At 35.3% G+C, this 11,719-nt stretch overlaps 1 protein-coding gene across 1 annotated transcript in view; it reads left to right on the top strand.

Annotated features, from left to right (window-relative positions):
- Positions 1-10,703, top strand: part of LOC148953083 (sex-lethal homolog) — a 57,401-nt gene extending 46,698 nt beyond the window's left edge. The window contains exons 3-7 of the mRNA XM_089088288.1: positions 1,024-1,190; positions 4,008-4,183; positions 4,915-5,028; positions 7,384-7,583; positions 10,402-10,703. Coding sequence (XP_088944414.1) covers positions 1,024-1,190; positions 4,008-4,183; positions 4,915-5,028; positions 7,384-7,583; positions 10,402-10,532 — 788 coding nt within the window. The 3' untranslated portion in view covers positions 10,533-10,703. The remainder of the gene's footprint in view (positions 1-1,023; positions 1,191-4,007; positions 4,184-4,914; positions 5,029-7,383; positions 7,584-10,401) is intronic.
- Positions 10,704-11,719: the final 1,016 nt, after the last annotated feature.

Raw genomic sequence — 11,719 nt, forward strand, 5'->3', positions numbered from 1 at the left:
GTACCGTCGATGGCTATTTTCTACAAGTACTTATATTCACATCCTTTCGTTGAACTTTCCTCGTATTATGCCCCCAATTGTCGAACCAATAAGACAGACACGAAGGCACACAGCTCGGTCCAATTATCTTTAGGCTGACAAGCCGAGAACAGAGCACTTGAAGAACAGCTTCATCCGACGTTGCACCTCGATCTGGAATGATCTTCATGAGGAAATTATCCTTAAAAGTTTCTCTGTTGAATCTTGCAAAAGGAGATTCAATAGTTATCTAAAAACCTCGGTAAAAACCATCAGATATTAAATCATACCTGTTGCCCCGAATTTAGGAATTAAGGAAAAAGAAGTAACAATTAAATCCTTGTGACGAGTTCAATATAATATGTGTTTTTAAGATTTACAAACATAGGTGCACACATGTTCAATCTTTTGGGGAGCGGGCAAAATATTTTGTCTGGGCAAGGGGGGGTTTAAAATAAGAAAATGGATTTTTTCAGGCTATTATTTTTCAATATTTCTTAGAGAAAGGTCCCCCCAAACAATTTTTAGGAGAGGGAAGATCCTCCTTCCATGTATGGGTAGGCATGTGTAAAGAATATGGTAACTGCCTTTTTATGTCAAATTGAGAATGGGTTTAAAAAAAAAAGTTTTTCAAAAAAAAAGTAAGGAACTATGTTAAACTACAAAAAGAGCTGAACTAAAGTCTCAAGGATAAGCGATAACCATCTCTTTGGCTCCAGTTAAGAACTATTCATAACTTTCCAAAATATTATGTCTTATTCAGCAATCCGGCATTAGGTCTTCACTTCGGTAAAATCCCTTCCCGCTGTCTCGCAATAAACCAAAATGTATAGTTTAGGAAAAATGAAACAAATAAGATAAAACCAAAGTGTTACTCCCCCAGCACAATAGTATACTGGAATGATGCTATTAACGCTTAGTTTGAATTTGTACTTAGATATTTGTTTCTCTAGATATATGTTTTGTCCTGGCGAATTCTTTTCAAGTAATTTGTTTGTGTTGTAGGTCATTTAGAAAATGGCGAAGAAACTAATAGCGATGAACTGAAAATTGCTGGAAAGACAAATTTAATTATCAATTATCTGCCTGCCACATATGGGGATATTGAACTACTTTCTCTTTTTTCGCGAATTGGAGAGATTGCTGACGCAAAAGTTGCCAGAGATAAACAGGTAACTTAGGGTAGAAAACTGCGATGTTATGTTTCTGTTGTTTCTAGAATCGGGAGACCAAGGATTGATCTATTTTCATAATTTCAGTTTGATAGAATCGGCTACATACATACGCCCGAGTTTATTACGGGGGGAGGAGGAACGTCGTTTGTAAAAATAGGGGAATTATGAAACAGTGTCAATGGGAAGTGCCCCAGAACCCTTTTCCCCTTACAAATGAGCCCGATCAGTACCATAGCGTAGAATATATATGCAAACAGGACAAATCAGAATGTTATCTGCTTATGCTAGTGGCTGCTAATATGCACTAATTTACTGTTTACTAATATATAACTTATGCGACAGTTTACTTTTACTATTATAAACATCACTTTATATAATATAAATATATTTTAAAATTTCCTCTAACAACATGTTATTGTTAAGAGAAAAAAGTCAGAAATTTAAGACTAGAGCAGTTAAAGGACGCCCAACCTGAAAACACTGTTTATTATTTTAAAGCCATATTTAGTGACTGACATAAATTGCCTCATATTAAAGGAGAACAACACGAGAATTGAAGCATTTTACTTTTGCGCAAAGCATCCAAAATATTCTCCATACTACATATCTCTGTCGTCGTCGAAGTGGTTTCGTCATTTCTGTGGACGTATATTCTTGGATAGGTGAAATAAAGATGGCAATATGTGTCATACATAACAGGATATGTTTCCTTCCACGTACCTCACAAGCTACTCACAACATGCGCTAACTTACAACGTATTGTGTTTACTGACGAAATTCGGTCCGCATTTTGTTCTGAAGTGTCCTAAACTAGCTTGAAGAGCAAGGCATGAACGGAGGTAAAATCTTAAAATCCATTAATCATAAAATTCATTTTAGCCTCAGGGTTTTGAATGTTTGCACCCAAGACAAGTCTTCTTCTTGTAGTATTTAACTGGGAAAGGCCTAAATCTTTTTTTTAGAGGGAAGAGTTATGGAAAAGGCCGGTTTAAGGCCATTTTCTAATCAAAAAGTACGCGGTTATATGTATGTAGGGGTAGTATTTTTTTTTTTTGGAAGGGGGGATTATTAAACCCTGAAATATCTCTATTGCAAAAATGGGATAAATTTCTTGATTTTTTTGCAGACATGGTATTTTTCCTCCTTATTACATTATCAAGATGAGATAATTTTTTGTCCAATATACATATACATTTTTTTATGGTTTTCATTGACTTGGTAAAAATGATACTTGTTTTGTGGTGATTCAAAGTAAAGAGTCCGAGATTAGGGTACACTAGTAGAGAAGATACTGCTTTTTATCCTGCTCCTAAATATTCGACTAAAAAAATTTGGAGCTAATTATGAAAAGAAGCTTGTAAAGGAATATTTACAGGATTTTAAGAATAGAAGGAAAATCTCCCAGAGAAGAGATTAGACATCAATAAAAATTGCAGTATTGAAATCTACATGGTCTGACTTATAGTTAGAAATGCTTTATGTCCACAATTGCTGAAAACAATGAAACAATGAAAACTATTGCTTCCGAAAATTTCTACCCAGGATTGCCACCCCTGGTGATTTACCACTGTTTCTAGTGATTTTTTATTTTGCCTAAACAAAAAAAATCACTAAATCAGCACATAAATCACTAGATTAGTGAAGAAAATCACTAAATCAACCAAAAAATTACTAGAATCTAGTGGGTTTTTTCACCGGGTGGCAACCCTTTCCTATCGTACATACGGCCTTCTTGTGTTCCGGCGCACACGATGGCATAAAATATGTATGAATAAAACCCGTAGAAAAAAACCCATTGAAAATATAAATTATTTTAACAAAGTATTTATTATTATTCTCTTCAATCTTCAAGAGAATCGAGTATCAATGCTCGTTTAGAAGGATCCTGTCTGTGAGATTGACTTAGTGTTTATTGCTGCTGCCCGTCACCGCATTTCAGCTGTGGGTGATTTCTTAAAGCTTGGAAAAAGGTCCCATTGATCCTTTTCTTTACATTGCTCTTTACAAAGAATTACGAATAGATGAAACAAGGGGCTTAGAGATTCCAAAGTGTGTTTATGACATATATATCGATAAGTTTGGATTGTTTCGGGTAAATATGTTTGGATTTCATCTTAGCGACAATCAGTCGTTTCGGCAGGGAAAGTTTTCTCTAGACTTTCGAGATAAGTGAAGTCACCAGTCATGTCAAAGCTCCGAATTAAACTTTCTGCAAGTAAGTCAAGGACCTCGTATCTTGATAATCAAAATATATATACTAAAAGGAAAAGAGATATACTAATATACCAAAGGAAATACTATACACTAAAGGAAAATAGAGAAAAAAAAAAAATCCAGTTTGCTTAGTTTGGCAATGGATGGTATATCTTAGCTCCACAAAATGCGTTTCATACCATCTTTCGAACTATTGCAGCTGAGTTGAAGAGAAACAGTATTTGAAAAGATGTATATCTAAGACAAACTATATATCATCATGTAATTCTAAACTGGTTTCATTTAGATGATTTGAATAAAGCTAGTTACAAGTCTTGAAGAATGGTCGTCATCATTGGTAGGGTTACAACTTCCCAAGATTTTGGCGAGGGCGGGGGTAGGCATTTTAAAAACTGACGGGTCACTCTTACGGTCTGTTTTACCGACCGAGATACAGATTTTGATAGAGCTTGGTTAAATCAGGTCAAAATTTTGAACTATTGTTTGTTGTTACCGATTGGTCGAACACAAGGGAATTGGGGCCCCCGTCTACCCTTCCGGAATTTGGATTTCCTAATTAGCTGTACAATTATTTAAGGTTCATTATCTTTATCCCTTCAGACTGGTTTGAGCTACGGTTTTGGTTTTGTAAATTTCGTTCGTACGGAAGATGCACTATTGGCTATTGAGAAGTTAAACGGCTGTGATGTGCAGAATAAACGAATCAAAGTTTCCTTTGCTCGACCACCGGGGGAAAATCGGCGACAGACAAATCTGTACATTCAAAACCTGCCTAAGTAAGTTGGTTTTTCTTAAGCTCAGGCCTATCTTGGAAGATTTTTCTTCTGTACATAAGCTTTTTATTAATTGTTGCCTTAAGTACTGATATTGCTGAGTCTTTTTTGCTTGTATGTCCTTAAACTTAGAGAATTCTTTCTTTTCTATCCTTTTTAATGTATTTATCATGCTCATGTATGGCTGTACTTTTCGATGTGAATTTGAGATTTTCTGATTAAAATGAAAAATATTATCTAGGGCAGCTTTAAAAACCAATATTACATTGACATTTTTTTGTTTTAAAATATTTTTAAAAATCCACAATTTTTGTCTTCTCTACTTTAGTAGTATGCAAAGTTGTTTACTTTGCTTATGGAATGTGTTGTTTTCTCCTGTTTGTAGTTTATTTACGAGAATGTGTGTTAATTTGCGGTCAATATGTTTATCAGAAGTCCATGAATGACTAAATGTAGAAAGCAAATTTATGCAAGGTATGCGGGGATTTTCAAGAAGCAGCAATAACTCTCTTTGGAGATACAAATAAAAAATTAATAATCTATGCTGCAAGTACTGGATGTCTAATACTATTCAAGTTACGATCGCATAGTTGCTTTGTGAACTTCGTAATTACCCTGTCTGAAGTCTATTCTGTATTTATTGTGTAGCTTCTTTTACATTTAGTATGGATCTATGGGACCCATCTTCTTTTTATATCATTTCCCCCTGAGAAACAAAAAGACTTCTTTTCTAGGACGTTAACTGATTCAGAGTTCGTGAAAATGTTCCAATGTTTTGGCTCGATTATACAGAGCAATCTACTTAGAGATAAGAAAACGGGTCTTCCCAGAGGAGCTGGATTTGTAAGGTAATTTTAACTTCTGTTTGTACAGTGACTATGGATGGCTTTATGATGATGACTAATCTACAACACTGAACAGTCTTGGACTAGTTAGCATACTACTCAATTGCACCGTAAACAATTCCACTCTAATCATTGTAAAACATGGTGGCGTAAAAGGGCAGTTTTAAAACTCTGATCTTAGTCACTTTTATTCCTTTTCCTGTGAAATTTATCTGGCCTAGTAGAGGGGTTAAATAAAAGAAAAAGTGAAACAAAAGTTTCTTGTGCTTGTGACTATTTATGCATCAAACATTGCCTTGTTTATTTTTTTTTTCAGGCCATGGAGCCTTTGTGTGGGGTTTGTGAGTGTATTTATTGATTTTTTTTGTTGAAATGTATCTAATATTATCTAGTCATACTAATCAAATATGCTTTAGCAGTAAACAGTGCTGACGATCTCTTGGACATTATTTAAATGAATTAAAAAAAAATCGAATTATATGTTTGGGGTTGCCAATTTTTACAGACAAATTACATCTTTTAACTTGAAGTATTCTTCATTTATTGCCTAAAATACTCAAATCTATGACATGCCTGAGACTCTAGACAGGTGTGCCTTTCCAAAAACTAACAAACAAGTATGTGTCCAATAAGAGCCATACTTACTCCCGCCATTTACCCGTGCCGCAGCCATTTAACATTTGCCTCTCAATTACTTGGACTATCTGCCTTGGCTTTTCTCTTTCTACAATTAGCCATATTTTGATGCAACCTACTGAAAAATACTTGATAACTTCAATTCATTGTCTTAATGACTTGAAATGATCCTCTTTGTTATAAGTTTCTTGCGTTAATTATCAATGCTCAGGATGAGATTTTAAGCTATGGATATTGTTTGGAATTTTCTTATATTAATGGGTGCCACATATGTGCTTTTTTTCGGATTAGGATTCAGTTTCCTCGCTCTAGCTCCTTCCAAAGACCCTTTTCACGTATGAGAAGTTCGAGCCATATATGGTAATGTGCAGAAAATTGGCATGTTTTGGCAAAAGCACCCGTTTCCTGGAGCAGCAGAGCCCCCCTCCCCTCTTTGAGAAAATTTGCAACTAGTCATACTGGAATTTATTTAAAAGAAGATGCGATTGTAATTTATTATGGGAGAGTCGGAGATTTTCGGTCCAAGCATATAAAGTTACACATTGACATTTATGGAACTATTTCTGCTGGGGTGGATAAAATGACATTTTTTAAATAATTGGCCTTAAGAACTCGTACTATAAATGCTTAGAATATAAATGCTTAAAATTTAGTTTTTAACCATGGTGGAATCACGGTGGGAGGATTTACTGGTTGAAGCCTTAATCTGAAATTTATCCCTAGGGTTTCGTTCATGGGTCATCGATTTTGAAGATGTAGTGTTATAGCCCATAGTTCAACACAAAAACCCGTAATAATTAACATTAGCATGTTTTATTAAAATGTGAATTTTGGCTTTGCATTTGCATTCGCCTAAGTTTCCTTTCCTCACTTTTGCCAATTCACTTGTTCAATTTACCTAACTTTTGCCAATCTGCAGTCTAAATTTTGAATAATCAGCTAACAATTACAACGTGATCATTACATTGCCATCTCGAATTGGCATTTTTGCCAGAACTAATTAAGCGGTTCTCCATATGACATTTCTCAAGTCAATTTGATTGATACGACCCAAAATATATCCACAATTTGGTCTAAAGATATCTCCTAAAAGGATATCGCTTAGCTCTTAGCTCATTTTAAATATCTGAAAACTTGAGATTTTTCCATGGTGGAGATGCCATACATCCGCCAACCACACCCAAGAAGTGAAGTTAGGTTAATCCAAATGAAACGATTCTTACTTATTAATATGCAGAATAATTGTAGCTAACACATTTTGCATCCAGACCCCTATACTTTACCCCCATCTCACCCTAATGTGCGAATATATAACCCAAATTATATATTTTCAATGCATTTTCCCACCCGTAACTTGGTTTTCCAGTTTTTGTTTCCTCATGGTTGATTCAATTTACAGGTACAGGGGTTGAAACGCATTGCAAGAATAACTGGGAAAAAAAAAATATAATTTGGGCTATATATTTGCACAGTAGGGAGGGGGGGGGGGTAAAGTATAGCGAGTCTGTAAGCAAAATGTGTTAGCTACAATTATTCTGCTTATCATGAAGTAAGAATCGTTTCAGTAGGATTAACCTAACTTCACTTCTTAGATGTGGTGGCTGTAAGAGATAAGTACCCTATCTTTACTTTATCAGTATAGGCATTTATACTGTTTAATCAATGACTATTAAAGCTTTCTTGAAACTAAATTTGACACATTTTCTATCTACGTATACCTAGATATGATACTAAGCAAGAAGCCGAGGTGGCCATAAAGGAGATGAATAAAAAGCAATTGGAAGGTAGCAGCTTACCGTTGGTTGTTAAAGTAGCTGAGGAAGATAGGAAAGCTAAAGTTTCATATTATGCCGGCATGCAAATGGGACTCTCTGCTCCAAATGCTTCCATTCATACTTACCTGCTAGACTATAATATGTATGGTAAGTTTTCCTTCGCCTAGCTTTGAAATAGACAACTTTGAAAAATTGTACCAAAATGGAATTAGGCCCAACTATAGCAAAATACCGTATTCCTTTGATGTGTTGTTACTATTAACAAGAAAAGCTGCAAGCGTCTTGATACTGCATTTTTTTTCTGATGAAAATATGCTGACCAGTTAACATGCAAAAGAAGAGAATTGTCAAAGACTGAAAAGCTCTCAACGTGTGATCCAAATTTGAGAAATGTCTAATAAAATTCATTGTATAATTTGTCTTTTCTTCGAAGCCTTGCAGCTCTTTGTAAAATAATTTACCATTTTCAGTGTTATTCATTTCATCTATTAGTACTAGAAAATACGTCACGATAAAACTAGAACAGAAAACAAAGCCCTAACAAGCATATCTTGTGAGGAGTATTTGCTTGTGAATAAATTTGGCAAATTAGCCCACCTGGCGTGCTGCTCTTATATTTTATCAGTAATGAAAGCACTAGGGTCCTTATAACTCCATAGCTTTAACGTGTCATCCTCTCACTTTGAAAAAAAGAAGAGGAATGCTAGAAGAAGATAGATAATGAAATGCTGGGATAGATAGCTAGTCAATATCTTTTTAAGATAGCAAGGAGAAAAATCAGAAATTTTTAAAATTAAACATCATTTATTATTTCTTCTTGTTTTTTTTTTCTTTTAAACGCTCACCATCACTATCCATCTTCTATAAAAGAAAATTAAATTGAGAATTCAGTTTTTGATCAAAGGAATTTACTCTAGACCCACCCATTGGGCCTTTTGATTGGCAAATTATTTTTTAATTTATAATATGACGAATGAAAACCTAGTATGGTCTCTAGTTATATTTCAGGTGATTAAAAAAGAGAGTTACCTACATACATGGAAGGGAAGAAGGGTATTCTCTCCGTGCATTAGGACGTTTCTGGATATCTCCTACTAAAGCCTTTCTCCAAGAATTATTCTTTATTCTACAAAAGTTACAAAAAGAAGCGTTTACATTATTTTTAAAATTAATTGTAGCTAAAGAACCTTGGGTTTATTACCGCTAACGTAATCTGGATTTAAGCAGTCTCATTCGAAAGTTGATTCAGTATATGCTATTTGTCGTGGCACCTTAACTTGGTCAAATTGTCAATATATCTCCACATTTGAGGAATCTCGTTATCAGTTGATCAATCACTACAGGAAAAAGAAGGAGGGGGGAGTACCTTGGGGACTTAAGATGAGCATAGGACCTGAGTAACAGAGGGACGGGTGGGAGGTGATAATAAATCGCAGAAGATCAAACTTGTGTATTTCTGTATTTGGGAAAGTGACCATACTTTAAAAATTAAAACTAGCACATAACTCTTGAACTTTAAGATTGTTTGCACTGATGATATTGAGTTGAATCTTATCAGTGCTTAAGTGAAAAAAATAATTTGGTGAGACAGCATTAATTGGGCGAGAATAAAAATAAGCAATTGAAGTTGAGCTGCAGTTACGCGGGGGAATTTTTTGGTCTGATGTTAACCCAAATCCACTATTCACACTGGAAAATGTCAAGGATGACAACTCGCCTTAATAAAAATTGAACACAAAAGGAAAGAGCACCCCTCTGATCATAAATAACTAGTTAAAGCAATCCTTGGAGCTTGTCTAAGCTTACTCTGTTTACGCAGGTTAGCAAGATGATAGGGAATGATATTTTAACTTATTTACAATATTTTTATCAGTAGAAACTGGGCTGAAATCTTGACGAGAAGCTGAGTCGCATTTGCCACAAGGGAGATGGTTCAGAGTAGGGGGGGGGGGGGGCTACGATAGGTAGTTTGAGTGAATATAATTAAAGGTATGGAGAGTGTAGTGCATCTTCTTACTTCTAACTGAATACTAGCATCGAGTAATTATTTTAAAATAATTATTCCGTATTTTAGGAGCAAAGGACCTATTATATATGTATGTTCGTTAATATATGCTTCTATCATATAATAAATTTAGAGGTAAACATCTAAGTTCTCAGTAAGGCTGTCAAAGAGGCAAGAAGGAACAAAACCCTGTCAGTCCCCCCCCCCCCCCAAAGAAGCGTTTAAGCTAACCTTGAGGCACAGAGTTGGTAAAAAGGCTAATTTAAAGATGTAATGGCTTATGTTTGGCATAGTATATACTGCTCAGGTAGCTAAATATGTTTTCCTTTTAATCTGCTGGCTTTTATTAAACTTTTGCTACTACTACTAACAACACAGCTTCTAAACTTCTAGAAACCACAAAAGCGACTAAAATGCTTTTTTTTTAAGCAAATTGAAATAAACTTAGTGATATAGATTTTTAGAAAGAAATAGTAAACTGCATACAGCCAAGTAAGTAGTTTTGGCAAGTAGTTTTCTTGCCAAGAAATTACCTCTAAAACATAATACAAATAAACAATGGCATTTAGTTGTACAGTTTTCTCTTGGTCGCTAAAAATTCTATTTTTGTTGTATTTCCGTTATTATTAAGTCCACCAAAGTTACATGAAAAAGTGAAATTGGATACATTTTGTCAGTGGTTGTCATAGCTCAATGGTCAGAGCTGCCTGCGTAGTTTGCAGAACGGTCTTACCTCTACTGCCGCCGATGACAGATACAAGATAACAATATAAAACTGTCTGGAAAGGAAGCTAGTTGTCTTTAGTCATAAGACCCCTAAGAGTCTCTGCTACTAAAATACACAAATGATTCCATGTTTTACCGCAGACCAACAACTAATTTACCATTTACGTCGGATAGAAAACTATATTTTTGTTTCCCAACCAATAAGGTGCTAATGCAAGAATCTTTGTTTTCTAGGGCCATTTAATGGGTACTATCAAGGACCAAATTTTATAGCCCCGCATATTAGACCCCGTTTGCCAGGGCCAAACCAAGGACGCGGGCGTGGAAACGTTTTGCGTGTCAATAACCGTCGTCCAGTAAGATAAAATCAAAGGAACCCGTGAAGAAAGCTGTGTTTTCTTGTTTACCTAGTGGTGTGGGCAAGTTAAAAAAAAGCATTGGAACTGTGCACTGTTGTACAGAATAAAGTATCGGTATTTTTTTAAATTAATGTTATTTGTTTTTCAATCCAAAAGAATATTATTATGCAAATGTTGGCTTGGAACACAAACACTTTTTTGTAGTAGAATATGCAGAAACTACCTAAAGGGCTAGATAACAGGCTCCCAAAGTGATTGTTATTGCTATTTACGAGATTAACTTTCCCAGTAATCAGCTGGGTTCTTAATGGTCGTAAGGATCAACAGTTGGGGAACCTGTTGGCTAGAGAAGACTGGTCTTTTGAAACTCAGCGTTTTATGGTGAATAGCTGCTTTAACAGCCGACTTGTTTGCGAAGTACGGATACTCCAGTAAAAAAATTGCTAGACTAATTAGCACCTCGAATAGAGTCCTCTGTATAAACTTCTCCTACGAGCATTTCCTCATATCTATTGAGCCATAAGGGACACACTTTTTTGTCCCTTATTTCTTTAAGAAATTATTTTTTAAGAAACTTATTTCTTTAAGAAATTATTTCTTAAAGTTGGCTTTACTTGCCAAGTAAATTACACTAAAAGAAATATCGTAAATCCTTCTTTTTTATCCTTATTATTTAAGACAGAGAGCTAACAATGATTGCCCAATGTTGTGTTGCAACTTTCACAAGCTGTTGTCAAGCTCCAACGGAGCTCGACAGCAGCTTGGAGCTTGTCACTCTCTTTGATTGCTTCCCTTTACGAAATATGGTTTAAAGACCAAGAAAAGTGCAAGTTACCTCTCTGAGTGGCTGTTTCACTTGACAGATATAACAAAGTTTCATCTTGTCAATATTTGACTGGAAGGAAGCCCTAGCTATATCACGAAAAAGTTGACCAACTTAGCCATTTCTCTTTACCATACACCATATTTGCAGAATGCTGGAATTTGCATATTTTGACCTCTAACAGTTGCAGTGTATTTACAATGTAGATCTACTCCCATGGCCGTATCCAAGGGGGGGGGGTTATGGGTTTTGAATCCCCCACCCGAAATGTTTTTCGACTCGTAAAAACGTAACAAAAATTAATGTAAAAAGAAAATTATGCGTTTTATGGAGTTTTATTTTCGTGCCCCCCCCCCCCCCGGAAAAAAAC

This window comes from Artemia sp. Qi Xiang Cuo, chromosome 4 (genome assembly GCF_049724085.1).
Source record: "Artemia sp. Qi Xiang Cuo chromosome 4, ASM4972408v1, whole genome shotgun sequence".
Lineage (NCBI taxonomy): Eukaryota > Metazoa > Arthropoda > Branchiopoda > Anostraca > Artemiidae > Artemia > Artemia sp. Qi Xiang Cuo.